This window comes from Pleurotus ostreatus (genome assembly GCF_014466165.1).
Source record: "Pleurotus ostreatus strain PC9 chromosome Unknown scaffold_5, whole genome shotgun sequence".
In the NCBI taxonomy this organism is placed as follows: domain Eukaryota; kingdom Fungi; phylum Basidiomycota; class Agaricomycetes; order Agaricales; family Pleurotaceae; genus Pleurotus; species Pleurotus ostreatus.
Window position 1 is genome coordinate 1,648,614 of NW_023503160.1, and position 26,987 is coordinate 1,675,600.

Here is a 26,987-nt window from a genome sequence, read left to right on the forward strand (position 1 = left end):
GAAGGAACGAAGTATAGGCTAGTAGTGCATGGGTCATGGATGTTGGTTGTATCGTATCAATCGAACGAGTCAACCGTTCGGCAAAGTCGTACTGCGAAAATGTGGTTCTTGAATATCGTTGGAAGGCGTGTCTATGTCTTCGTCGGGGTACTCCTCTTCTTCCTGCTCCTCCTCCTTAATAGTGTTCACTTTTATCGTGTCGAGCATACCCAGCAACCCGACCTCCACGACGTTCAGCCAGGACGTCAAGTCTTCGACGGTCTGCCGCAGTTCAGCGTGGGTCGTATCGGCCGACTGCATCATGCGCGTGTAGTCCAGCGGGCGAATCATCGGAATTTGCGAAGGAGGCATGGACGATATAGACGTGAACGAAGAATTCAGTGGGTAGCTTGATGAAGAACCCCAGGGCTCCGAATCAAGGGAAGGAGGGGACGTCGTGCGAGGAATATCGAAGGGCGTGGATATGAATGAAGAGCTCGGGTCTCTGTCCTCTGTCGGAGATGGCCCCGAAAGACTCGAATTAAGATGGCTGGGCGTAGGCGCAAAATATCTCGTATGCTGCACAGCCGACGGCGACGGCGGCAAGAGGTCGGAAATGCCGAGATGGTGTTCAGAAGAAAGCGAAGGGATCTGCAAACCAGTCAGTAACGAAAGAAATGCATCACGGATACGGTACATCAACAACTGACCTTGAGCGCGTCTTTGAGGCCCGGAAGGCCCAAGGAGTTGCTGCGAGTAGAGCTCGAGTCGCTGTCACTGCGATCCCTATGTTTTCGCGCGAACGGCTTCACCGGCGGTAGAAGCGGTTCAGCATCAGCAGGCCGCAGCGTCGCCGCCGACCGAGGCGTCGTGGGTAATCCACTGGAAGGATGGCTACTGTTACCGCTTCCTGACGCTTCTGTCAAAGCCGTCGCCGAACGGGCGCGCGTGATGGACAACGGCGGCCGCATAGGGCCAATGGGGAGATGTCGCCTCGTATCCAAAGAATACGTACTCTGGTGCGAACTGGGCGACCTCGGTGGGCTCGATGCGCTCAAGTGGGTTGGGGACAGTCTATTGTGTGACTTCTGTTGGAGCTGCGGAGGGATCATGCTGAGGCCAGCGCTTTGCGGGAAAGAGGAGGAGGAAGGCCCAAGTGCTCCGGGAGAGACTCTCTGCGTGGAGGGGAACTGGAATGCCGCGGGAGATGCGAGGTTGATGTCGACACCAGCGCCAGCGCCGTGCGTCGCAGAAGGAGGGCCGCCCTTACGGGCAGAAGCGATAAGGATGTCACCGTTGCTCTGCGACCGTTTGCGGGACGGGCGAAGGTCAGATGGGACGACAGTAGCAGTAGACGAAGACGACGCTTGGGCAGACGGTGAGTCAAACGCCGCGCTATTGAGGTCTATGACGACCGTTTCCGCAGGAGGGATCTCAATGTTGGGAGGGCCACGCGTAGAGCGAATATCTCGATATGCGGGGTTCAGCCGCGTAGGACCTGGTTTCTCAGTTACATCGTTGGAGTTGCTTTCATCGGCGGTCAGTGGTTTATTCGGGCTCGGGGGACTTCTCGATGAAGTTCGTGGCTCTCCACCGTTCGGGGAGGGGGCACGCTCATCGTCAGATGTATGCCGACTGGACGGTGCTAGCTTTGATTTCGACCGATTCGGGTGTAGGAACGGGGCTGATTTGGCATCCAGAGGCGTGGACGGTATGTTCAGAGAGGTGGATGACGCGTTCTTCACCAGCATGTCCGTTCGGATGGGGGAAGGGGCAGCGGAGGAAGACGAGGAAGAATGGCCAGGCAGGGCTAGCGCAATGGGCGGACTGGGCGTACTCCGGTAAGGGGACGCTGGGATACGGAATGGCTCTGGCGTCGGTGCGGAATCCGACTCGAAGAGTTGGCGGAGAGACGAAGGAAGCTGGGAGGACCCCGGAGGCCGGATGGTGGACTGGTTTATACCATTCTCGTCATCCGGAGAGAGATGTCCGTTCGCGGAAGATGAGGAGCTCGGCGCGCGGATGGTCCCGAATTCCCACTGATCCAGGTCGTCGTCGCTTGCAGAGTCGGGTTGAAGACTGGCGATGGGAAGAATGAGATATACGGAGGCCGGGGTGGAGTAGATTTACTTACTCGCGCTCCTCCTCCTCTTCCCAAGGGAGGGGCTCAGCCAGGCTTGCCCGGGGGCCCGCTTGATGCAGCCTCAGAACGAGGTCTTTGAGAATGGCCACAGGTGTCTTCGCTACTGACTTTATCCACTTCGTCTTGGCAAGTTCGTCGGCAGGAAGGCGCTGGAGAAGTGAACATAAGCAGCCTGTCTAGGGGAAGAAGGAGCATGAATTACTTCGCTAGGCAGCTCTTTGAGGCACAATGCCACGAAGTCGCGCATATCCTTGCTGCCTTCGCCTTCCGGTATGCGCGGGGGTTTGGCGCGGGGGATGAGGTCCATTACCTTGAACTTGTCTAAATTGGCGTGCGGCGGGCTGCCTTTGATCATCTCGTACACCATGATCCCGAGACTCCATATATCAGCTTTCGTATCGTACGCGGGCACCGTCTGCACGACCTCGGGCGCCATCCAGTAGGGCGTGCCGGTGAGCGTGTTGCGCTTGCTGCTCGTGGTTGCCAAGAGCGCGGAGACACCAAAGTCGCAGATCATGACCTTGCCGACCGACGTGACGAGCACGTTCGCGGCCTTCATGTCGCGATGGATGACGGGGACCCTGTGCAGGTAGCTGAGCCCAACGAGCACCTCGCGCAGGATGACGCTGACGTAGCGCTCCTCGATGCACCCGTCGCGGGACGCCTTCATGAGCGACAGCACGCTCCCGCCCTGGGCGAACTCCATGACGATCCACACACGCGGGCCGTCCATGTAGCAGCCGAAGTACTTTGTGACGTTGGGGGCGTCGCGGAGCTGGGCGAGGAGGGCGACCTCGCGCTGGATGTCCTCCACATCGTCGTCGGCGGTGTCGAGGTTGATGATCTTGAGGGCGACGACCGAGCCGGTTGGGATGTGGATGCCTTTGTGCACGGAGCCGTATGCGCCCTTCCCGACGGTTTCCAGACGACGGTAGAGCTGATGAACCGAGACATTGCCGTGTTGCTGCACTACTTGGGCCATCGTAAAAGATGGGAGAACGAAGAGATCGTGGTCGTGGTCGTTGATGGCGACGTAAAAGCGTAGGTCGTGGTTGTGCTATTGCAGAAATGAAATGCCATTCAGAGTGTGCGCCAGATGATTAAAGCATCGAGGAGGAGTCGTGAGGTCGTTCGGGACAGCGAACAACTCCTGTCAGTGGTCGCGCTGTCACGTGGGAGTCTGCACGAGTAGCGTTGATTGGCCAATACTCTCTTTGTTTGCTGTGGTCACTTTGCCGGAGTGGTTAACGGGATCGCCTGCTATTCATAGCGTCAGCGGTTGGGCTTTGCCCGCGTGTGTTCGAATCGCACAGGTGACGAGCTTTTTGCATACTTGGATATCTCAAGCGACACGAAACGAAGTGAGGAAGACAAACGATTCATTATCAATGTGCGGTTTTACAGTAATAACAATTAATTATATTCACAGAATCACTCAATGTCTTTTGGAACGGAACTGCTCTGCAATGGCGCTGTAATGGAAACGGTGAGTTCGCTTCCATTAGCAATAGATGACACTTACCCCTCTACTCCGAATAACGCCAACAAGCCGACAGAGACGGCGGACACAGTGCGTCTGTCCCACGACCGGCGGTCCCAGTTGATGTAGGAAAAGTATCCAACTGTGCCAAGAACAGCAGTGTTCACTTCGAGGACGGTTCAGCATTTCCACAAACCACCGCGGATGGTCACTTACAGAGTCCGACGAGGCCACCCAATACGCCTGGGCGGAGAATGACTTCGCGGAGATGCTTATAGATGAGTGTTCCCTCCTCCTTCGCGCGATGTTCCTCTGCCTGACCGCGTGGAGTTTGGCGATACTTTTCTGCAGCGTAACCTTCGGCCGTCAGCAGCGCCAACGCGGACCCAATGACGGTCGTCAAGAATCGTCTGTCGTTGCGGAGGTGTGGTTGCGTGTAAAGCGCGTGACCTGCACCAGCAAGTAACCCGGCATTTACTGTAATCGCGCGCATGTAGTCAGCAAAACGTCGATCAAAGTCGCGCTTGCGACTCACCCAAACCGACGAGGCCACCAGCGACACCCGGTCTGAAGATGTACTTCTTCGTGACCTGCCATAGATATGCGCCCTCCGCTTCGGCCTCCTGCCTTCTCTTGGACTTTCGCGGCTTCCTGTCGTCGTCGTACGGGAACGCGTTGAGGCGGCTCTCGTTGTCCATGCGTGCCTGAGATGTTATGGTGACTGGGTGGTCCTTGAGGGAGCGGTCGACGACACTGAGCTTGGAGGAGTCGTCGATGATTTTGTCGACGGGGGCGGAGGGGGCGGTGTTGAGCAGGGCTTGGTCGGGCTTTGGCTGATCTGAGAGAGGGGGGGCGTTCTCGGCAGCGACTTGGGCGTATGACATTGGAGGGGAATGCCCCCCGTTGAGCGCGACGCGGTTTATATACTGTCGTCGCGGGTATGACGCCAGAGGACGACGTCATAGGAGCACGACGACCCCTATTTGGTTGCACCCGTATATATTATTATACAAACTTGTGTCATAGCCCATGCTTCCATCCGTCGCCAGTCTCGAGCACGAAGGTCGTCGCCCCCACATAGTGCGCCCTGCCCGACACGCGCACGGTCACCCCGGAGCGACCGTCGGGCATGCTCACCTCTTCCACCGCCGTCCCAGCGAACCCACTGCCCGCATGCCGCATGCTGTACATCGACTCATACACCCGGCCCTCCCCCACCTTGCGCCCGCCGTTCGCGACCGCGAGCGCGACGCGCGCACACACTCCAGACCCCGTCGGCGACCGGTCAATCTGCCCGTCCGCAAAAAAGCACACCCCGCACTCGACGCCGTCCCCGGGCACGCCCTCGTCGCAGATGATGACGCCGTACAGGTACTCCAGGTCCCGCTCCGAGGGGTGCTTCAACACTTCTGTGTTATTTCCGACGAGACCCTTGATCGTTTTCGCGGCCTGCGCGAGCTCTGGGACGCTGCTGGCAAGCAGGCCATCGGCGAAGCCGAGCTCCCGCACGTCCACAATCACGTAGAACGCCCCTCCGAATGCGACGGCGACCTTGACATGTTGCCTTCCCGACTCCCTTATCTGCTTCCACATCTTGTCGGCGGGGATGTGGACAGAAATGTCGGTCCCGCCAACGAAGCTCGGCACGCTGAGGAACGTGACGGGGCGCGTCGCGTCGGCTCTGCCCTGCGGCGTCACGGGAACGGTGATTTCCACGATACCGCACGGCGCGTGCAGGTTCATCTTCGTGCACCCGTCCGCGATTCTGCTGCGTATCCGTGCAAGGAACTCGCCCTCCGCCATATCAACCAAGAATCGCCCCAGCGCAATCGCCGCGTGTCCGCACATCGTCGAGTACCCCTCTCCGCTGGCTCAGGGGCAGGATGGCAGCGATGGGAAAGCACGACGTACCGTTGTGGCAGAATAGCACGCCGACGTCTGCGCGTCCGGCCGCGGTCAGCTCGGTCGCCCAGACCAGGATGGCGCCGTACATCTCTGAGTGGCCCCGCGGCTCCTTCATCAGCCTGCAAGGATTCCGAGGATAAGCAATAATTGAGGTCTATCGACGGAAGGACTTCTCTCTGACAATTGTCGTACATGGTCCAATCGATCCCGGGCGTCAGCGCGTTTCTCTAGCAGCGTCGACCCTTTGAGTTCGGGGTAGCCTTGGACGACGATCCTTGTGGGCTGGCCAACGACACCGAATCAGCAGTCTGAATCGTGCTTTCGCGCGTACGTACCTCGCCGCTCGTGTGCATATCCACTACCCTGATCTTCATCGCTATCGCCTGTGACGCCACATCGTGCGCGTCACTGCTCAGAGTAGTGAAGACGTTCATCAGACAGAAATGGAGTTCTCGTTGCGTATGTGGGTATATATATATCTCAGGTAAAAAGGTGACAAATGAGCGTGAGCCTATGGTATGGTAATAATAATGATCGTGCGATATGATTGTTGTATGGGAAATGGGTGTGGGTGTGGGTGGGAATAGGGAACACAACAAGCCCACGATGAATATGAGGATGAAGATAAGAGTAGGAATAGGAATATGATGCATAAAAATCCGGTACGATAGCAAGGGAAGGATGGGTAGACGAAAACGGAGAAAGTAAGAATGAATAGAGCGTCTAGAAGACATCCAGGGAATGCGGACAGTCTTTGGCGACATGCCCATGACTCTCGCAGTCCACGCAGAACAGATCGGCCGCAGCACCGCCTCCAGCACCGTTGACGGTCTTGCGTGGAGTACTCCGCTTCTGCTGTGTCTCTTCCTTCAACAGTCCGCACGAGAAGATATCATGCCCCGGCTTCTCGCAGATCTCGCATACTTCCTCTTCAGAGACGCCGCTCCCGGCGACAGTGCTCAACCCGGGGGCGAGGATGTTGCTGCTGCTACTCTCCGAGCTGGCTAGGCTGGCGATGGAGCCCTGTCGCTTCGGATTAGGGAGGTCGCCTGGTTTATGGGACGACGTGGAAGAAGTGGACAGTTTCTTCTGAGCGCGGGCAAGCTTGTCCTTGACTCGTTCGAGCTCTTGCTCAAGTTCATCCTGAGGGCATCGTCTTGTTACTAGTATGATCATCTAAGCGATGGGGGTACTTACTTCACGATAGATCTACAGAGGCAAGAAGCGGCCTGTGAGTCGAAGAGATTATCATTTGAACCAGTAGACGGACCTTTGATTCCACAAGTGCCTCAAGTTCGCTGATCTCTTTGTTGAGCTAGTCGATTTCGTCAGAAACTCGCACCTTTGAGGATCTACACCAAGGAAGACCAACCTCATGTGTGACTCTAGCGCATTTCATCTCCGCATCAGCTACCCGCTTGCGTAACTGGTCAATTTCCATCTAACACACACGGATCGTTGAATCAGAGACGATGTCTCAGACGTAGACGACACTCACTTCGAAACGAATCTTTTGCTCCTTCATCATCTTTTGGAGAGATTCGATGGAAGATGACGACGGATCGCCAGAATTATCAGTCAGATCTTGCTCTTCGCGGGTCAAACTCGTGTCTAGATTCTCCTCGAGTAATTTAACTTCCTACAAGCAGATGCGTTAGAGCATCCAGATAATGCTATGACGGGGGTGGGCACTGACCTGGCGGAGTTGATCGACTTCAGATTGCAAAAGCTCGTTCTCAGCGGCAATGGTCTTCTTCTGTTGCTCCGATACTGCGACTTCCTTCTGCAACTCTTGCACGATGTGTCTGTTGGAATGATCAGCAAGAGACGTACGAAATGAACTATGTCTGTCGCACTTGAGACCCTTAATCTCATCACGTTGAGATGATCCTGGATCGTATTTCGAGGACGTCGGTGACGCAATCCGCTCCGTTGAGATTCCGTTGGTCAAAGTGACTTCACGGTTGAGCTTCTTCCGTAGCGACTCTAGTTCGCTTGACTTCTCGTCGAGAGTTCGGCGCAGGCTGACAAGCTCATCAGATTGGGATTGGATGAGCATCTCCATCTGTGCGTAATTGTGAGCAAGGTCGAGAAGGATTCATCGCAAGACATACCGTCATGACGTCCGACGATTTCGATTCTGCGACTATCTTCCGAAGTCGCTCGACCTCCGCTTCCAGCTGGTCAGTCCGCTTGGGAGATAACTCGTCGTCGTCGAGGTTCTTTGCGAGCGTAAGCAACCACAGAAAGCTGAGCCTAGCATCCAAATCTCACCTTTTCTCGCAGAATTTCAACTTCAGCCCTAGCATCCTCAAGGGCATTGGTAAGCTCCCGCATGTCTTCTTCCAATTCTTCCACACGCCGCTGAGCCACAGCCTCCATCTTCATCACCTTATCCAATTCCTTTCGGCCCTCGCCCATGTCTCTCCTCAGCGCATCTTCTTTCTCCTTGACACGTCGTAAACGCTCTTGGCCAACCACCTCTTCCCGCTCTAAAGCGGCGCGTGCTTCCTCCAAGTTATCCTCAAGTGTTGCAATCCGCTTCTGCAGGTGTTTCACTTGCTCCCGCAGCGATTCGTTGTCGATCTCGGTCGCAGAGGAGGCTTGTGCAGCGGACTTCGGGTTCGTCAACAGTTGCTGGCGTTCTGCTTCAAGCTGAGAGACGCGATTTTCGAGTTCATATCGGTCGGCATCGCCAGCGCTAAGCCTTTCCTCGTACAGAGCGATCGTTTCCTGCGAGAGATCAAGTAAAGGTACTTATATGAAACATGCTAAATATACCTGGCCTGCCATGCGAAGCTCGTCGATTTGAGCACCAAGTTCTTTACGTTCGTCTTCGAGGTCTGAGTAGGCGCGTTCGAGTTGAGATTGTAGCAATGCAACTTCGGCATCCTTTGCCTTGATCAGTGCGTCGTTCTCGTGCTCCTGACCTTCCTTCGCAGCAAGGGCTTCCTTCAAGGTAGCAGTAAGAGCGATGCTATCATCAAGTTTCGACTGTAACGTCTTCATCCGGCTCTCGGTGTCGAGTTTCTGCTTCTCTAGCTCGACCGTCGCTGCCTGTCGGTCCTGATCCAAGGTTCGAATACTATCTTCTTTTTCACGAACCGACTTCTCCTTCTCCAGGAGCTCTGCCTCCAGCTGGGAAGTGCGAGAGGAAAGCCGGGCGTTATCAGCGGTTAGACTTTCTATACGAGCTTCCACATCTGGCTGGGACGATGGCGTTTGGAGACGTTGATTTTCTGCCTCCAGCTGACCAATCTGCGCCCTTAGTTGTGCTATAAGTGCAGTATCGCTTGGGTTCGAAGTCAGCGGAGGAGAAACCGAAGGTTGAGCGGGCGAGTTCGAGCGCGAACTGTCAGACATCAGCCGAGCAATCTTCTCCTGTATAGCTAATCCATGAAGCTCAAGTTCTGTTAGAGACGTAGCAGAGCCCTTTGGTGGTGCGGACGCAGACTCTGTGTCTGAGTCATTAAGTGAGATGGTGCGGCTGTATATGCCGGGGGATGCAGGCGGGGGCATAGCAACAGCGCTCGGTACGCGGGGACGAGGAGTGTTCATTGCCCGCATTTTCGTGGGGGTCCCCGTGCTCGGAACGCGTCCGCCCAGCGTTGGTTTCGGGGTTGTGAACGGGGATCCATTAGGTCGGGTGGGGGAAGACAGTGTCCGCGTCGGCGAAGATAATGTGTTGCGCGCGGGACTCGATGCGGTGACATCGCGGGTGCTCAGCTGCTTCGCCGTCATCGTAACATATTTCGAAGCGCGAGAGCCTGCCGTGATCTTGCCGTTTAGGGACATGTTCTTCGTGTTAGCGCCGTTGGCTGCTTTGAGGGGCGGCCGTACGCCTGGCGTCATGCCTGGTGTTACGCGACCAGAGGAAAGCGAACCTGGTGTGACCCTGCCACCATTTGCCGATGGTGTAGTCCATGTGCTTAGGCTGAAGGATGTAGAAGGCGTTATTCTGCCAGAAGTTAGCGGTGTGGTGCGTCCCCCGCGCGAAGACGCGACCGACGAGGGACGGTCGAATAGACCGGTGGTAGGCAATGATAGCTTCGTAGTTGCCACGAACACGCCGCAATTTGGTGGACAAGCAAAGTATCGCTTCCTATGCGTGTTCAGTACTGACTATCTCTCAGGTGAAGAGAAGCACGTACCCTCCGACAGACCCGTCGTTTTTGCCCTTCCCAGCAAACCCACCACTTAGTTCAACGCCTGCCCATAGTCCGGCTTTGCCATCAATCTCCCCTATGTACTGCAGAGTGCCTTCAAACCCAAGTGACTCTATTCTCACCCCGTCGCCAACTTCGAATGTTCTTCCAGCCCTGCTAGCACTTCGAAGAAAGACATCAGATTGCCTGCTAGGCGGGCGATTGGTACTCGGGGTCTTGGTACGTTCGGCCGTCGACTTTGCAAAGGCAGTTGTTGAAGACGAAGACGCGGCCGAGGTTGGTCGTCCCCCAGCAACCGATCGCCGTCCCGAAGGGAATGTCGCAGAATGCGGGGTTGCGAGAGAGGTGGACGACGAGGCACTGCTGATACGACCAGCGCGGTGCTGAGCAGGGTCGTTGGCCTTGATGGCGTCTGCAAAAGCACGGGACATGAATTCAACATCGTTATTTGAGTTGATTGGAGCGTATTGGGATGCGCTGGACGTCGAACGCGATCGTGTGCCCGGGGTCGGGATTCCTGAAGGGCGGCCTGGCGTCGGGATGCCCGACTGTCGAGGTTTGGCCGGGGTCGCCATCACATTTACGGGTTTGTTGAATGTTCGCAATCAAGCGACGCGAGCCAGGGAATGCATGCTGCCTTTGTGGGTAATACCCCGATTAGGCAGCCTGGGGAAATCTCAACATAGCAGGGGCGTGGGAGAGCATATCAATAGCCGCAAACAGGACCTGATTCAGCGTGTGGAAGACGTCGGCGTCGATAGCAAAACATCAAGACCGTCGTAACGAGAGGTGAGCACGCCGAATCTGTGTCCGTTGGTGGTCCTGGAGAGGGTTAGGCATGCGTATGGACACGACTCGCGGTGGAACTAGCGGAATCTGGGACGGATGGCGGACGGTCGATTTGGATGAGGCAGGGTGTTGACATAACTTTGAACAGGACCCCGACGCCCAACATGTCTCTCGTCGTCCCCGAACAGCACCAGCAATTCCAGGTAACACGATCCCCCTTCATGCAGGCGTGATTCAAGATGTTTACTGCGTTTGCTACAGCACATTCTGCGTCTCCTCAACACCAACGTCGATGGCAAGCGGAAAGTCATGTACGCCTTGACTGAGATCAAGGGTGTTGGTCGCCGATACGCCAACTTGGTCTGCAAGAAGGCCGATGTCGACTTGAACAAGCGGTTGGTGTGACCCTCTCGTTATCTGCGACCCCTGGCTTAATTATGTGCCCAGTGCCGGTGAACTCAACTCTGACGAGCTCGAACGCATTGTCACCATCATCCAAAACCCCACGCAGTTCAAGATCCCTACATGGTTCTTGAACAGACAAAAGGACATCGTCGATGGCAAGAACTCGCAAATTCTGTCGAACGGCGTCGACTCCAAGCTCCGTGACGATCTCGAGCGATTGAAGAAGATCCGTGCCCACCGTGGGCTGAGACATTTCTGGGGACTCCGTGTCCGAGGTCAACACACAAAGACAACTGGTGAGTCTGCATGTTCAGGTTTCTGGGTGGTCAGTTCTGAGTGTTTGCGCAGGTCGCCGTGGAAAGACGGTTGGTGTGTCAAAGAAGCGTGGCTAGTCGTGTTAGTTTACCTGCATCCATTGTATTCGCATGCATTCAGTATGATCATAGGATATGTCTATGGCATTTCGCTGCACCTCGTTAGTGGAAGCTTGGTGTCAGGGGTGAGAGCGATCACATGATCGAGTCCATGTCGAGAAGGTTCTCCGAGCGCCTAGCAGCGGAAGCCACTCACGGTTGAAATAGAAGCGGACAGCAGCGAATCTGCATCATGACCACCTGGATTGCTCAGTGCACACCAACCACACACCCGTGGTTCGCAAACGCCTCCATGAAACGCAAGTTCCCCTCCTCCTCCTCGTCCTCGCCGTCGTCCACCCCCACCCAGTCCGACTCGGACTCGACCCCAGGCAACCCCCACAGACCGAAGAGGAGGCGGTGCTCGACGCTCGAGAAGGGGCTCTCCTACCTCTCACTAGGCGCGGATGCGTGGCAGCGCGACAGCAATGTAGGGCACCTTCAAGTCAGGCATCCAAATTCCCCATCCCCTGACGTGTCCGCTTCGCAGCTCCCAAACATCTCGGAGATCCCACCGCCGGACGTTTACCAAAACAGGCCCCCCATGGGCGCCGATTCGATGCAGTTCGACATCCCGGCCGTGGTGAGGCCGTCGCGCGTCGACGAGCCCGGGGAGCATACGCCGCCGATAGTAGAAATCAATATGAAGTCGTCTAGCTGGTATGAGCCCGAGCCCGATCGTACGTACTTGCATTGTAGAGGAAATGGTACTGTCTGGTTGACGCCGCTCCTAGGAATAATAGTCACGGATCTAGATTCCTCGGAGGACGAAGCCGACGTAGAGGACAATCCAATACTTCTACCTCCGTCGGTTCTAAGGCATATTGCAGCACGGAATCTGGAAATGATGAAAAGTGGCGGCAAGTCAATCCATCATGCTGATGATGCGAATAAAGCACTTGTGCTTTTCCGACCGCTCAGCTTGGGACCACCTTCACAAGAGGAAGGTGATGTAGACGACGACAGTTCAAGAGACACCGACACCACATCTTCTTTACCGAGTGTCTCCAGTATGGATGATGACGATGCCATGGATGTAGAGTGATCGTGACAACCACAAAATCCCATACCCGCATTTGCGCACTGTATAATTCATTTACTCTAGTCGAAAGAAATACATAAACTTAAACAGAGAACGCATACGAATTCGTTATAAGATACACATATACAAAAGCACGAGTATAGACATAGGTATCAGTATCAGTTAGTGGAGGAGGATCAGGCAAACTATTCTGTCGAGCCACCCGGAACTCCCTGTGAGGCACCGAATTGCAACGTCTCTTCTGGTCGCCGCTGCATGCTTCCTTCCACTCCGGAAGCACCTGTGTACAATCCTTGGGCATAGTTTAGGTGGGAGTGGTGGTGTCTCGCATGAGCATGTGGGTGGGGGACGTGATGCATTTGCTGGTAGGGCGCGGTCAAAGTGATTGGAGCCGAATTGGTAGTACCCTTCTGTCCTGGATTGAATGGAGGGTATGAGCCATGTGACGGCGCGGCTTGGGGGACTTGTCCGGTATGACGGTGAGGGGCGTGGTGGGTCCGCTGCTGGGGCGCCTGCTGTTGTTGGTGAAGGGGGGAAGGACCAGCAGGTTGGTGTGACATCTGCGTGGGTGCAATCGGCTGGCCAAACGGCATACCCATCATATTCATGGGCCCAGAACGTTGATGTGCGAACGAATCGTGTTCGTGTTGGTGCATCGCTGGCTGCATGTTCATTGGTGGTGGCTGCGCGGGCTGGGGGGCGATCATTGGCGGTGGTGGGGGAGGGGGCCGATGGGCTTGTGCCGGTTGTGGCTGGGGAGCCGGTTCCATGGCTACATCCTCTTCGCCGTCCTCCTCAGCCTCCCCGTTAGCTGTGGAAGCGGGCGGGGCAGTAGGGTCGATGCCCGCTGCTTTTTGGGCAGCAATTTCCTCGGCAGTCAAAAAACGGCCGCCTGGGCCTCTGGGCCTCCGCATGGCGTGTTTGTGGCGCGACTCGTGCAGGTAGGGCTTGTGAAGCGATTCAGCACGAGAATCGGCGTAGATGAGAGCTGAAAACGCACCTTGCGCTGTCTAGACAGCCTGTGGACCTCCTCCAGCCGAGCGCGGGCGACTCTGCGCTTGAGAATGCGAAAATACTGCTTTGCATTGACGTAGAGGGGCTCGTCGTCTATGGGGGCCTCGTCTGGGGGCCTCTCTGTGTCATTTGCGGCGGTGGGCGGGGAAGTGATGGGGATGAAGAGATTGTTGTCTGGCGAGCGGGGGTTGGGCGTGGAGGACGTCGAGGGGCCTGGCGAGGGATTCCTGGAGGGCAAGTTTGAGTAGTAGATCTGATGCGGGTGGAACTGCTGGTTCTGGTGGTGGTGGTTGCTGTGCTGGTTCTGTTGCGGGTGCTGCTGGTGTTGTCTGTCGAAGTGAAGATGGTGGTAAGCGGCGGGAAACAGCTGATCGACGACGTCGTCCATGATTGGCTGGGCGGGCAGGCAAGACTCCAACACAAGCTTGTTCTTGATTGGACGCGATAAAATTGTCACACTGGCCTTGTGACGGTGTCGGCCTGTTTGTGTATGCGGCGGCGGCGGGAGTTCGGCGGGGCCGTGTCGGGCGATGGCCGGCCTGCAAATGAAAGTCGAGCACACCGCGGTCGACGGCGGGCGGGAGCGTAGGAGTCAACAAACAGACACGCTCGCTTGTCTTGTGTGAACTCGAACCAGGCCAGTTCGAGGCCCGTCACGCCCGTCACGCCGTGCCCCTCACTTCAGCACCATCACACACAATGGAATCAAAACTGTACGTCGCCCGCAATATCCTCCCAGCTCCCCCGCTCATCGTCCCACACATCCAGCAAGGCTCTCAAGGTCGTCGACCTCAGACACATCCTCTCCAAATCAGCAACAGCCGTCCCCGCAAAGGCAAACAAACAGGAGCTCATATCCAGGATCCTCGCAAGCCCCGCTGCCCTCGCGGAGTACAATAGCCAGCACTCCCCGGCCCCCGTCGACCAAAACGAGGATTTGGTACGCCATCCTCCCTCCATCCCGAGAGTCTCTTCCTGATTCCCCTTTGCATCAGTTGGCTCCCCCAGAAGAGTACGTATGTCTCACCGCGTCCAAACCAGAGTTATACAAATACCGAGGATATGCAGAGTCGACTGGAACGATGAACTGAGCGTGCCTGCCGAGTCGGCCACCCCCCTTGACACCGCTCCGGCTGCTGCTACACCCGTCGCACCCGTAGGTTCTATCCATCATCGTACCATGTGTTGCACGCAGTCACTTGACGCGACAATCTCACAGCAGGAGCCTTCTACCGCCACGGCCGCGTCACAGGCAGCGGGAGTGCCTAACTCCGTCAATCCCTCCGAGCCATCCACCGGGGACCCAGACCTCGAGGCACGGAGGCGTCGTGCTGAGAGGTTTGGCATACCTCTTGTCGAGGTGAAAAAGAAAGCCACTGCTAAGAATGCGACGCAGAAGGGTCCAGCAAAACAAGCCAAGGCTGTACCAGTTCCTGCCATTGTACGTTCTTTGCTCTGAATTGTAGTGTTTTCCTCTGACGCTAGCATGCAGGACCCCGAGAAACTAAAGGCTAGACAGGAGCGGTTTGGTCTACAAACACCTACCCCTCCCACTGCTCAGAAGAGGTCAGCCCCTGTCGATCCCGTCGAAGAAGAGAGGCGGAAAAAGCGTGCCGAACGTTTTGGCATCAAGCAATGATGTGATCTAGATACCCTCGCAATGTGTACTCTTCCTGTCATGCCTATTATCTAGAGTCTCATGTAGCCATTCAGACGTTATTATTTAAACATTTGAATATCATAGGTTATATCAATTGTCCTCGTCTTCGTCTTCGTCCTCGTCGCCTTCAGTAGTCTCAGTGCCTTCGGTTTCGCCGTCTTCGTCATTGTCGTCTGTCTCAGATGCGGACGTAGCTGCCCAATCTGATACTTCAAGCTTTTCGTTTTTGAAGGATTCTGGTGCAAGGTCAACACTTGAGAGGCAAAGGGATAAGCCTAACATACCTCCTGCCGCAACTTCGTATCCAGACTGCGTGACACACCGTATCAACTCAGCTTTTGGACCGACTTTGGTGCCTTTGCCCAATATACTTCCATCTAATTTGGCACTGCACGACCACTCGTCAACACAGAGTTACTGAGCATGTATGAGAGAAGAACGTACCCCTCAGCAATGACACAGTGATCCAGGATAACACATCCAACGATCCTAGCCATCCTGCTTATTACGCAATGCTTCCCGATCACCGACTTCTTGATGCTGACGCGCTCCTCTACTTTCGTAGAAGCAGCGACCATAGAGTCAGCGGAAATCTGGGCCTTTTGATCGATTAGGGAGCGGTTGGCGGGGTCAGTGGGGAGTGAATAAGATGTCTGCGAGAGGAACTACAATTACGGATACATGAGAGAACGGTCGATATCAAGAGTGGGGCGTACATGACGATTAACTTCAAGGAAAGCTGGGAGTGTGTTGACCCGTACTGCGAAGCCGGCACTGTAGGGGTGGATGACAGCTCCTACACGTAGACTAGCAAGGGGAGTCTCCTCGGTATCGGAGTCACTGGGTGAGATGGTTGCTTCGCGGGCATAGTGAGCGGATTTGGACTTCAACGCGATGTTGGAAGCAGAGGCAAGGGTGGAGTGACGCAGGGCGATGGATTGCCCGGGACTGTTGGTGATGGGATTTAGGACTGGAAACGCATGGGTAGTTTCGCTTAGAAAGGGCATGTGCAACGGTCACAAGATAAGAAACAGACCTCGTTCGTATTTCTTGCGTTTCGAGCTGGAGTATTGTACTTTACATAGCCAAGGGAGGAAATCTTCTTTGAAAGAGTCGAAGTGTTCCTTCTGTTGTAGCGCCTCGATTACGGAATGTTTGCAGACATAGACATGCGAATCCTGGTAGCGTGATGCGAGTACTGTTCGTGGGTACCTAGATGACAGTCAGAGGGATGTCATAGTCACATAGACGAAGGTAACTTACAGATTCAGAAGAGACATCTTCAACTTCAAATCCTCGCCGTCTTGGTCCACATCATCCGGTGTATCTATGTGCAGAAGTGTCCCGGACGGCTCGTGATACACAATCGTTGCGGGAGACACAGCAGAGCCCCATTCTTCCGGTGGACTGGTCTTATCTTTGCCCGCGTCTGCTAGACGATTGAGCTCGAACCAGCACGTCGTTGCAATAGCCCCATCCGAGACAGTCTCGGTGCGGAATTTGTCGAGGATAGATGAGAGGGACAGGGTTGGTGGGGGGATGAAGTCGCAGGGTAGGAGAATGAAGTCATTTGTGATCCGCGAAGCAAAGTGTCGCAGGAGCGTACATGGACCGATACTTGAGTCAGGGGATTCGTCGAACGGCACGACATCTATGACCAGCGTGGTCGAAGTGGAGGAATGTATGTGATGGGAAAGAGCGGGACGATGCGTCGCCGGGCATATGAGAAGCACGTCTGCATATTAATCCAATAAATTAGATGCGACAGGCGGACGTGAAGACTGCTTGGACAAGACCTTTCACGCCTGACTTCTCCAACCACGACAAGGTGTAATCGATCACTGGTGTATTTGCTACTGGAATCAGTGCTTTTGGGCATGGCTCGTCGCCGTTATCGCTGGTTAATGGCTGCAACCTGGGTCATAGCAGAGGGAATCCTTCGATATCTGGGCATGGCGCGGGGACGGGGAATCAGGAAACAGGCTTACTCATTACCAAAGCCCGCGAGCACGACGGCGATGAATTCGCGTATTGCTGAGTTCCCCTCTGCGTTTACGCCAAGGTCCATCGTTTCTGCGGACTGGTGACACGGGAAAGGGAAGGGACTGGAGGAGAGAGTGATCGAGTCATGGAGAGATAATCGAGGTGCTTCTTCGGCAGGCGTGGGAGATCTATACTCGAAAGGGAAGGTAGTGATCGGTGCGTGTGCATGGGAGATGGAGAGATACTTTTTACTGTATCGAATTTCCAACATCATGGTTCTATCTTGCCGCCATGTTACCAGAGAAGATTGGCCTCATTCAAAAGCCCCCTAAGGGAAAGTCAAGATATGTACTGGTGATCCACGGAGGAGCTGGTACGATGACAAGGGCCGGGTCCACTCCAGAACAGCAGGCTGCGTACAAGAGTGCTTTGAGCAAGGCGCTGCAAACCGGGTATGCGGTTCTTAAAGAAGGGGGGGAGGCTATGGATGCTGCTGTTGCCGCTGTATCTTCTATGGAAGGTTCGTCAAGTGCTCATACTTGTATACGCATCAAACAACAAACATAGACTGTCCACTTTTCAACTCTGGCAAGGGCGCCGTGTTCAATGTTGCTGGAAAGGTAATCTTATCGTACAATCTCTCCATTATGCACATCGCTAACGGGACTGATGGGACTCTGATAGAATGAACTCGAGTCGTCCATCATGCTCTCCAAACCACCTGTCTCACACCCCGACGTACCTGCTACTCGACGCGGGATAGGTTTGACCCTCCTAACTCATGTGAAGAACCCATCTCGACTCGCTCGCGCGCTATACCTCTCGGAAGACCTGGCACCGCACACCCTCCTTTCCGGAAGCAGCGCAGAACAATCGGCTAAAGTGCTTGGAGAAGAACTCGTTGATCCATCGTACTTCTTCACGGAGAAGAGGTGGCGTGAACACCGACGCGGCTTAGGTCTGCCTGAGGACCCGTTACCCCCGATTCACAGTGAACCGGCACCGGGCGAGGACATTCCAATTCCCCTTGACCAGATGCCAACAGGAACTGTTGGGGCCGTTGCACTTGATATCCGAGGTTGCATAGCTGCGGTGACATCAACCGGCGGTAAGACGAACAAACTGGAGGGTCGAATCGGGGATACGCCACAGATGGGCTCGGGTTTCTGGGCTGAAGAGTGGAAGAAACCTGGTTCATTTGCACGCGCGTTGGACACACTGATCAGGAGACGTCGAGTCAATGCTGTTGGTATATCAGGAACCGGCGATGGTGACGTACGTTTTCTGTTCCTCACAGTCCAGCAGATATTGATATCTTTCAGTATTTCATACGACGTGCTACTGCATCGACAATCGCCAGGCGCATAAGGTATCGCCACGAAAGTTTGCATAAAGCCACCCATCGTGTTGTTGAAGATCTCCGCAAAGACGGGGGAATCGGCGGTGTCATCGCTCTAGATAATGCTGGCAACGGTAATACGCCCGCACTTATCAAAACCAGAGCAGCCGCTGATCACCACATCTCTGAAGTTGCCATGCCTTTGAATTGCGAAGGGATGTATAGAGGTGTAATCAAGGAAGACGGTGTGCCGAACACGGCTATCTTCGATGATGATGTGCTCTCTTGAATCTTGGGTCTGAGTATGGTACGCGAGATCGATACCGCTGTTCGCCGAGCCTGCACACATTTGATTCCTTCTCTATAAGGAGCGCCTGCAAAGATTCATCCCCTCCAAAATACAATGTCGTTGCTTACATAATCACTCAGTACAACGGTCTCTTCGTTGATGACGGCCGTGTTTCCCGAATACAAGGCAAGCATCCATCCTTCGGAGCAATTGAATGCCCCACGAAATGGAGGTGCGCGTACACTGATAAATTGAAGTCGCGGATATCTTGTTTCGGATGGTTGGCCTAATTCCAGACAACGGTTGCCCGGATTAATATACAAGGACTATTTTATGGGTCTTTAAATGGAGGATATTAGACGACAGAGGTGGTTCCGTTACAGCCCCCACCCCCCGTAATCCATCAACCTCCTTCCTCCCTTGCGATCTTTCCCTCTCCCTCCAGCGTCTCCGTCAATCGCTGGACCCGCGTCTATTGGAGTATTACAGTATTGAATATTTGAATCATCGAATAGTTCCTTTCTATGGGCCCACCAAATGCCTTATTCTCTGCCGCAGCTTTCACCGGGTTTATTTTGGTAACGTCAGCCCTCCCATGGCACCTCCAGGGTGAGCTATTCACTTATCCAGATACGTTCTGGTGACTCACACATCCATAGCATGGAATGTTGGAACGTGTTGTTATATGATCTGGGTTGGACTAGCATGCTTGAATCAATTCGTAAACTCAGTAATATGGAACGGGAATGCACTCAACATCTCGCCAATATGGTGTGACATATGTACGCCCTCTGTGTATGACATTATCTCCCTTCGTTAAACTCTTCAACTCGGTTTAGCTTCGAGGTTTATCGTTGGAGTTGCTGTGGCGATACCTGCGTCGTCTTTATGCATTAGTCGGCGACTGTACAAGATTTCGAGTCTTCAGGCAGTTAGCTCGACTAGAGTGGAGGTAAGTTCCCTATCTAGCAATGTAGATCGCACAGCTAATGGTATGACAGCGACGCCGCGACATGATCGTCGACCTATCCATTGCAGTAGGGCTACCTATCTTGCAAATGATATTGCGTGAGTTAGCATAACGGACCCGCTCTGACGAAGCGCAAAGCTGATTACATGATGCAGAAATTATCGTGGAAGGCCATCGTTTTGACATTTGGCAAGACATTGGATGTATGCCATTAACCTACAACGTGACTCTGGCGTACCCTATTGTGTTCCTCTGGCCACTCGTTATAGGGTTGATCTCAATGTGTTATTCCAGTATGTCCTTCCATCCCCAACTTACGCTGGAGTCCTGTGATCGCTGACTGCTTCGCTTCGTCTTACAGTACCCTCAATTATTGCTTTTCGCAAGCGCCATTCTGATTTCGTTCAATATCTTGCATCCTCGAGTTCATCCGCCATGACCGCAAACCGGTACCTTCGTTTGATGATCCTCTCCTCTACTGAATCTCTTTTAACCGTCCCGCTCTCTATCTACGTCATCGTCGTCAACGCTACCCTTCAGCCAGTGCAACCGTGGTTATCTTGGGAGGAAACACATTTCGATTACTGGAGGGTGGGGCAGTTTCCTCGGGTGTTGTGGGCTGGTACGTTTGTAGAGGGATCTCTGGAGAGCGGGCGGTGGATGGTGGTAGTGTGTGCGTTGGTGGGCTGGGCCTTCTTTGGCACGGGAGAAGAAGCAAAGAAGTGGTACGGCAATGCCGGGTCGAGGATGTTGAATGTCCTCAGGAGAAAGGGCAACGTCGTTAGGTGTCTTGACATGATCCTTACCTCTTGATTGGGCATTGTGCTGACTGGAACTTCAGGGCATCGATGCTATCTGGGGGAACTTTGCCGGTTTACATCCGCCCAGAGGTGATAGAAAAGCGATCATCCCTCGATACCTTTGCTTCCGTCATCTCAGACGATCTTCCATCATTCAAAACCGGCGATTTACTAGTTCCAGGAAGAGACATCACATTCGGTTCTACTACGACGCTGGGGAATGACACGGCGGACACCACTATGATCATTTCAACCACAAACCTGGATGGGAGTACAGGGCAAGGCTTGAAGGATATCGTACTGGATATCAGCTCCAGCTCGCCCGAAACCACGCGGCTGAGGTCGGACTCACTTCCGAGGACGGGGACGCCTTTACTCCCAGCTTTCGCGGTACCAGATGAATACACTACCAGCCCGTCATCGCACTTCGCACTACCGCCCCTCCCCCCTGCTCCCACGCGCCCTCCCCCTCTCCCCCTTCATATTCACAGCAATGGCGCCGCATCAGTGAAACGGTCCGCGACAATGTCCTCGAACGCGAGTGGACTGAAATCCGGAGTTCCGAGTACGGCTACGACCAATTGGTCCAGGAGCTCCGCGGCTATATCTGCTTCAGAAATGTTCACGATCCAACGGTACCATCACGAAGATGATACGCTTGAGGACGACGAACGTGCACGCCGTGGGGTCGAGGATAGGCTCAGCGTGTCTATGATTGAGGCCGAGGGCGCGAATGGCTCAGCGTACGTAGACGGAAAATTCCCGAGGTCGCCTACGTTAGGCGATAGACTGTCCTTTCTATCGAGGAAGACAACCCTCCGAAGGCCATCGTATAAGGCCAGTGACATGCCCAGCACCAATACGAAGAATAAACCCCTTCCCGAAATCAAGACATCTCCCTCAACATATGGACCTTTCCCACCGCCGCAAGTAGGCGTGCCTGTTAGGCAACAATCACCGTCACCCTCTTATGCTGTGTTGTCCCCTCCATCAGCACCGTTGTCTTCATCCGACTCTCCTATTCCTCCAACGCGGCATAATGCCCGACGATTCCCATTCGTTCGACCACATCCATTATCTCTCTCTCCTCCCAAGATTCGGAGAAGTGCCCACTCTTCATTCCTGGATTTGACTTTATCGCCTGCGTCTGTAAGCGGGTTTTCCATGCGTCGGTGAACAACTACGCCGTCGTTTGTCTTGACGCTCCTTTCTGTATTTTTACAACCGTCACGCCATACCCTAAATCTCTTTATATGTAGCGCTTCTAGCTTCAGCGCTTTGGACGCAGAACTGTATCTTTATTGGTTGTTATATACATTAGCACAGTTACATAATAATGTACCTTTGACAAGGATGTCCTTGTGGCGTCCAGGTTCATTAACGCTTTCCTGGAATGTCATGCTCGCCATATTCAATCGTCTTACTAACGCCCTTTATATCAATGGCTATCATTTATTGAAATCGGAAAGAGGATTAGGGTTGTCTGGATGGAGTGAGGAAGGCAACCCCAAGCTCGGCGTGTAGTGTCATTGTCGACCCCGTAGTGGTTATGACGGCGAGAGTGTTCGAAGAGGTTACATGAGGGTACAGTAGGAAAACGGGCTAGAGTATGCAACGGAAATAAGCCAGGGGAGAGAACAGAAGCCCGCTGAAGTGGGCGTTACGTTACTATCACGTGTACTGTAGTGCAAACACACATAGATATGCAAAACCAATTTTAAGTTGTTGTAGATTCCATGTCCTATACTCGGACATGAAGTATGTTTGAGAAATAGACTTCATTGAGCTACTGTAAAAATCTCAAGGCATTTGAGAAGTTGCAAGTCCATTTCCGCGGGCAAAATGTGACGTGCAAATAGTCATTTCAAATTTGACTTGAATGCTGTGGAAGTAATAACAATCCTACAAACTTCTGATTTTTTTCTTAGCTAGTATAGTAGCACTAGAGTCTGAATCTAGAGTCCCTTGCACTCGTACCTACTGGTTCATGCACAGGAAAACCAGCAACATTTTGCGTGACAAAGAAGCTCCTATTTGCCCCTTGTTTTGCAGATCCATGTGTTGCCGAGCGAGCGGCCGAATGCATACGGCGGCACACGGCTGCGCTGCTGGGTCTGAATGACGCGTGACACACTGTGACGAAAAGTTTGCAAATCTATGTTTTTGGGTACTCGTCGTACCGGCATCGTCATTGCTCTACTACTCGGAAAGGGATTCACTCAAAAAGTTGATAGGTATTTAGCCAAGATGAGCGACAACCCCTCGTAGCATGCCGGGAGTTGTGGGGACATCCAATCTGGAGCACCAGGTCGAATTGTCCAAAATTTTGCAAATCTGCCTAAGTGATAGTACTGATGGCTGTGGTGAATATACGAGAATTAACACTTGGCTTTCGATCTGAATACTGGCATGGAATTTCTGATATTCTGACCCAAACGATGAGACTCCGTATAATTATAATAAATGTGGTGACAAGATGAAGCGTTGAAGAACTTGAATCCCAGTTTCGAATACGACACAATATTTTCTGACCCCACTTACAACACGTTGGCAGGTCGTCGCGTGAAAATCCGATCGACATAGACTCACTACATAGCTGACTTCCGGTATGCTATTACAGCAGGATTTCTTGGTTTGAATGGCACTCTCTCGGGTGCGTTATTTTTGTACTGCTTCCTTGTGAATGGACACTTCTTGGTAGGTTTGTAGCAGTTTACGTGCCGACGTTCAATTCTAACTTACTCGTGCATAGCACGGGGCAGCTGCTGATTACATATTTATTCAGAGAAATCCAACTTGTATACGATGCGAAAGTGCAGTAATGATGTGTGACAATGAAAGGTACAAGTGAGACCGAAGGTGCGTGGATCAGTGAAGCATATTAAGCAGGTGCTGTATTCAAAACATCAATAATACCGCTAGCTGGAGTGGATTTCATGCATGGGTATATATATAGTGAACGAATAGCGATATCATGTCCTCATGCATGCGACCGGGGGAATTGTAGTTGATTAAAATCTCGTAGAAGGGTCAAGAGGTCCAAGAGGTCCGTACGGTTCTGAGGGTCGTTGTCGCATAGGATGCCCGTGCATATGCGTAGTAGGTGATATTGGGGTTGCAACCTCGGCTGGATGTGGGGCAACACCTGGAGAGGCAGAGCGTGACATGGGCGTGTACCCATTCCCAGCTATCCTCGGCAACTGGGTGGTGGATCCATCCACCGAGGATTGATATCGAGGTGCGTAAGTTGATGTTGGAGGCGATGGTCGATCGTCAAAACCTGAATTCAGCATAGCTTCGAGTTCAGATTTATCGACAGTCTTCGCTGAGGAAAGCATGTCGTGGGGGACGAAGAGACCCGTGGGGGGCGGTGGATACTTCACGTCCTGTTCATTGTACCCACCGATCTGTGGCCCCCATTGATCGTCTTCTGACGAAGTGACAGAGACTGTATCTGAGCCTTCGTATTGACTCCCCATGCGAGCGCTCAGGAGGTCGCCAGTAACGTATCCACCATGCTGTCTCTCGAAATCGCGTCTGCGGCGTTCATCGCGGCGCAATTTACGAAGACGAGAACGTTCCCAATCCTCCCACCGTCTCATAGGCACTGACGTTGCAACCTGGCCATCACCCTCTCCATGTGCCTCTCCTTTCGTCTCACCCTCAACTTTCCTACAAAATCATGAGTACTCGGGTACGAATCGAGCGACTAGTAGACAAACCTTGTCTCTCCCCACGAGAAGTCATCAAAGTGCCAGAAAGCGTACACTGGCAGGACAAAATTCCATATCGGCAGGGCAAGCAGGTATATCAACATCCAGAATACATACACCACTTTCCGCGTAGTGATCAGGATAAGAATCGCAGGAAGACCGAGAACCGCAATGAGCAGGACCAAAGGAATGGCTTCTTCGAACGATTTTGGCGGATCCAGCGCCATACCCACAATAAGAGCGTAAGTGAGTGTGATGGCGATAGGCAGTACAACAGTGCCCAGCAAGTCCATGAAGACGACGAATTGCATACTGAAGCAGAATATCCCACAGAGATTGCGCACTAGCACGAGCTCCATGAGATTGTGGATGGTCGAGTTGATCCATCGTCGACGTTGGGAGAGGAGGACGGAAAAGGTATCGGGTACAACAGTACGACAACGTGCTTGGGGCAAGAACATCATCTTGCGATTCGGGAACGTGCGAATCAGGATCGTGGTAAGGAAACGATCCTCTCCGAGTAGTAGAAGATTCTTTTGATGAAGGGTGGAAACTTCGCATTGACTGTATTCCTTGACGATTTCGGGCTTCACGATGAGGGGTACCCAGTCGTCTCCATTCGTGCGCCGTGCCTTCAATCGAAACATGGAAAAGCATCCAGGTAGACAGGAAACACCACCGAAAACTGACTCGAAGGCCTTAGCGAGATGATGGGAGATGAAGTACTCAAACACTTGAATGGCCGTGACCCAGGACTGTCGTTTGTTCGCTATTCTGGTTTCACCGCAGCACCCCATGATCATTTGATCATGATGCATGCAATTCACGAGGTATCCGAGGGAATCAGGAAACACTTTAGTGTCGGCGTCCACCTGTTATTCGTTTAGAAGTGCCATGGGCGGTGATGAGGAAGGACTTACCATTAAGCAAACCTCAAAAAAATCGGGCGTGACGCCCATCAGAATATGTATCTTACGGAATAGATCAAAGTCGAGGGGGGACATGCGATCGTTGTACGTGACGCGGGAGAAGAAGTTCATGAGGATGAGCTGACTGTCGCGCTTGCCGCGATTGCCTGGTTTCTTGTCTGAAGCTGCCTCCTGTTCGGTACCACACTTCACCACAATGACGGTTGGTGTCCGCCGACCAGCAACAGCTGAGGGAATCATGCATCATGTCAGACATAAAATCGATGTTCGTGATGGATCCTGTCACTCACTGTAATGGCCTGCATATACCATGGCCCGATTCTGCGCTTTGGAGCCAGTGCCAACAGCGGCGTACACCATGGGTATTGGATTGCCAAATCGGGGGTCTGCTTCCAAAAGGCCCACGCAAATGTCAGGGGTGCTGCGCTTCTCACCGGCCCCTGTGATCATCCCATCTGCTACGATAAAAAGCAGCTTCCTCGCATCGGAATACGTCGTTGTCGAAATGGAATCCAGGGTTGTACGGAGGGAATCCTCGCCTTCCGAGTAGCACGTTACGAGGCAGACAGCGAAGAGCTCAGCGCCAATTTGAGCCAGACTCATGATTGGTGCGGCACCTCCATCGCTTGTAAGCGTAGTACTCGAGGCAGATGCAATGGATCGAGGGACTTTGCTGGCTTTTGGCTTCTTGGACGAAGCCCATGGTGCAGTGCCATTCTTGTTGTCCACAGACAGGTTGGCACCCTCCGGCATGACAGCAGGACTGATGGCCGAACGGTTGAGTTCGCTGCTGTTAGGAGGCCCTGCGAGCTTCGCTGAGAGAAACCAGTTGAATACGCAGGCCATCGCAAACCGTACGAGCACCAAGGCCATGATGACGAAGAGGCCAGTGTAGAGAAAGAGCTGAGAAACGAAACAGCCTGGAGTGACCTTATCTATGTTACCGGCGTAGTAGCGTTCCTTGAGACAAGGCACAGCGGATTTGAGGTCTGCGCGAGATGAGAACAAGAGCGTCCCATCTTTACCACTGTCCGCGGCCTGTGTGCGCATAAGGGTACGGAGGGCAGTGTCGACATTATCACCAGGGATCGGGCTAGTGTGGGTTCGCATGTACGGATCGAGATTGAGGACGGCACCGTCAAGTACGAAGTAGTTGGTGAAATTGGCAACTTGCTCCCAGGCATAGCCAACGAGCAATCCCGTATCGACAATACCGAGAGATGTGATGGTAGATGAGGAATTAAGGTTGCCGAGTGGACAAGGTGTCCGTGTACTACAGGGAGGATCGACGGCGATGCGAAAGGAGAGACCATTGCAAGACGGGAAATTATTGGCGTCGCGGGTGAAAAGGTTCGTGATATCCCGGCCTGGTGAGAGAGCAAGGTTGGTGAAGGAAACATCGTCTGTGGATCGCGCTGAAGAGACATTAACGAGATGGCCTTGAATACCGAGGGTGCCTGCCCTCGAACCCAAGCGAACAAATCGCGAGTCTGTGTCGTTATTCTGCGGGCATAGCACTTTCTGGAACCCCACAGTTGCAAAACCTACCGCACCACACAAGAGGGCGATGATAAAACACAATGCCATCTTCTCTCTCCAGGCCTGTTGCGTCGCCTTGTCTTTTAGCCCACCCAAAGAACTAAGGAGGACGCCCGGGGCCCAAAACGTAACGATACGAGAGAAAACCTTCCAGACACTCGAGCCGCCATACTCGTCTATGCTCGATGAAGAGCCTGACGCATGCAGGCCTGACGCATGGGAAGGAGCAATAAGAGGAACGGGTGCGACACTTCTCTCTGGCCGTGTCAGTGTCTTCGCGCGTCGAATTGTGGGGGCCGAGGTGGGAGGTTGTCGGGCACTTGTGGTCGGTATTGGGACATCGGTGAAGTCGTAGTTTGTCTGAAAACGAAGGGCCATTTGTCGGGGGACTGCAGCGGGCAATGTCGAGCTGCTGGGCAGTATTAGGAG

The 26,987-nt window shown here is 53.6% G+C and overlaps 12 protein-coding genes and 1 non-coding gene across 13 annotated transcripts; 6 read left to right on the forward strand and 7 right to left on the reverse strand.

The window, feature by feature from the left end:
* Positions 1–69: 69 nt before the first annotated feature.
* On the reverse strand, positions 70–3,104 carry PC9H_007589 (uncharacterized protein; the record flags this gene model as incomplete). The annotated part of the gene is made up of 4 exons (XM_036777119.1): positions 70–630; positions 690–2,058; positions 2,114–2,271; positions 2,325–3,104. 4 exons carry the CDS (start codon positions 3,102–3,104, stop codon positions 70–72), a joined length of 2,868 nt encoding a protein of 955 aa, XP_036630739.1.
* Positions 3,105–3,348: 244 nt separating this feature from the next.
* On the forward strand, positions 3,349–3,441 carry PC9H_007590. Its single transcript has one exon. It is a non-coding gene; the product is annotated as a tRNA-Ser (tRNA).
* Positions 3,442–3,557: 116 nt separating this feature from the next.
* On the reverse strand, positions 3,558–4,486 carry PC9H_007591 (uncharacterized protein; the record flags this gene model as incomplete). Its single annotated transcript, XM_036777120.1, has 4 exons — positions 3,558–3,594; positions 3,645–3,768; positions 3,819–4,079; positions 4,138–4,486. The coding sequence occupies 4 exons, from the start codon at positions 4,484–4,486 to the stop codon at positions 3,558–3,560; spliced, it is 771 nt and encodes a 256-aa protein (XP_036630740.1).
* Positions 4,487–4,622: 136 nt separating this feature from the next.
* PC9H_007592 (uncharacterized protein) lies at positions 4,623–5,941 on the reverse strand (the record flags this gene model as incomplete). Its single annotated transcript, XM_036777121.1, has 4 exons — positions 4,623–5,464; positions 5,514–5,626; positions 5,689–5,789; positions 5,843–5,941. The coding sequence occupies 4 exons, from the start codon at positions 5,939–5,941 to the stop codon at positions 4,623–4,625; spliced, it is 1,155 nt and encodes a 384-aa protein (XP_036630741.1).
* Positions 5,942–6,230: 289 nt separating this feature from the next.
* On the reverse strand, positions 6,231–10,248 carry PC9H_007593 (uncharacterized protein; the record flags this gene model as incomplete). Its single annotated transcript, XM_036777122.1, has 10 exons — positions 6,231–6,650; positions 6,766–6,822; positions 6,880–6,948; positions 7,006–7,146; positions 7,204–7,312; positions 7,364–7,572; positions 7,622–7,729; positions 7,782–8,240; positions 8,289–9,609; positions 9,659–10,248. 10 exons carry the CDS (start codon positions 10,246–10,248, stop codon positions 6,231–6,233), a joined length of 3,483 nt encoding a protein of 1,160 aa, XP_036630742.1.
* Positions 10,249–10,626: 378 nt separating this feature from the next.
* RPS18 (ribosomal 40S subunit protein S18B) lies at positions 10,627–11,259 on the forward strand (the record flags this gene model as incomplete). The annotated part of the gene is made up of 4 exons (XM_036777123.1): positions 10,627–10,665; positions 10,724–10,857; positions 10,910–11,163; positions 11,216–11,259. The coding sequence occupies 4 exons, from the start codon at positions 10,627–10,629 to the stop codon at positions 11,257–11,259; spliced, it is 471 nt and encodes a 156-aa protein (XP_036630743.1).
* Positions 11,260–11,473: 214 nt separating this feature from the next.
* Positions 11,474–12,325, forward strand: PC9H_007595 (uncharacterized protein; the record flags this gene model as incomplete). The annotated part of the gene is made up of 2 exons (XM_036777124.1): positions 11,474–11,960; positions 12,015–12,325. The coding sequence occupies 2 exons, from the start codon at positions 11,474–11,476 to the stop codon at positions 12,323–12,325; spliced, it is 798 nt and encodes a 265-aa protein (XP_036630744.1).
* Positions 12,326–12,507: 182 nt separating this feature from the next.
* Positions 12,508–13,724, reverse strand: HAP2 (Transcriptional activator; the record flags this gene model as incomplete). Its single annotated transcript, XM_036777125.1, has 2 exons — positions 12,508–13,269; positions 13,323–13,724. 2 exons carry the CDS (start codon positions 13,722–13,724, stop codon positions 12,508–12,510), a joined length of 1,164 nt encoding a protein of 387 aa, XP_036630745.1.
* A 311-nt stretch (positions 13,725–14,035) lies between these two features.
* Positions 14,036–14,975, forward strand: PC9H_007597 (uncharacterized protein; the record flags this gene model as incomplete). Its single annotated transcript, XM_036777126.1, has 6 exons — positions 14,036–14,049; positions 14,105–14,276; positions 14,332–14,348; positions 14,405–14,492; positions 14,556–14,777; positions 14,829–14,975. 6 exons carry the CDS (start codon positions 14,036–14,038, stop codon positions 14,973–14,975), a joined length of 660 nt encoding a protein of 219 aa, XP_036630746.1.
* Positions 14,976–15,086: 111 nt separating this feature from the next.
* PC9H_007598 (uncharacterized protein) lies at positions 15,087–17,064 on the reverse strand (the record flags this gene model as incomplete). The annotated part of the gene is made up of 8 exons (XM_036777127.1): positions 15,087–15,232; positions 15,281–15,384; positions 15,441–15,661; positions 15,713–15,966; positions 16,033–16,208; positions 16,260–16,731; positions 16,793–16,911; positions 16,985–17,064. 8 exons carry the CDS (start codon positions 17,062–17,064, stop codon positions 15,087–15,089), a joined length of 1,572 nt encoding a protein of 523 aa, XP_036630747.1.
* A 206-nt stretch (positions 17,065–17,270) lies between these two features.
* PC9H_007599 (uncharacterized protein) lies at positions 17,271–18,607 on the forward strand (the record flags this gene model as incomplete). Its single annotated transcript, XM_036777128.1, has 4 exons — positions 17,271–17,499; positions 17,547–17,599; positions 17,664–18,254; positions 18,302–18,607. 4 exons carry the CDS (start codon positions 17,271–17,273, stop codon positions 18,605–18,607), a joined length of 1,179 nt encoding a protein of 392 aa, XP_036630748.1.
* A 524-nt stretch (positions 18,608–19,131) lies between these two features.
* On the forward strand, positions 19,132–21,553 carry STE3_2 (a-factor receptor; the record flags this gene model as incomplete). The annotated part of the gene is made up of 7 exons (XM_036777129.1): positions 19,132–19,216; positions 19,267–19,389; positions 19,447–19,559; positions 19,609–19,675; positions 19,733–19,870; positions 19,939–20,362; positions 20,419–21,553. The coding sequence occupies 7 exons, from the start codon at positions 19,132–19,134 to the stop codon at positions 21,551–21,553; spliced, it is 2,085 nt and encodes a 694-aa protein (XP_036630749.1).
* Positions 21,554–23,388: 1,835 nt separating this feature from the next.
* Positions 23,389–26,936, reverse strand: PC9H_007601 (uncharacterized protein; the record flags this gene model as incomplete). Its single annotated transcript, XM_036777130.1, has 4 exons — positions 23,389–24,049; positions 24,100–24,962; positions 25,011–25,246; positions 25,310–26,936. The coding sequence occupies 4 exons, from the start codon at positions 26,934–26,936 to the stop codon at positions 23,389–23,391; spliced, it is 3,387 nt and encodes a 1,128-aa protein (XP_036630750.1).
* Between the last annotated feature and the right edge of the window lie 51 nt (positions 26,937–26,987).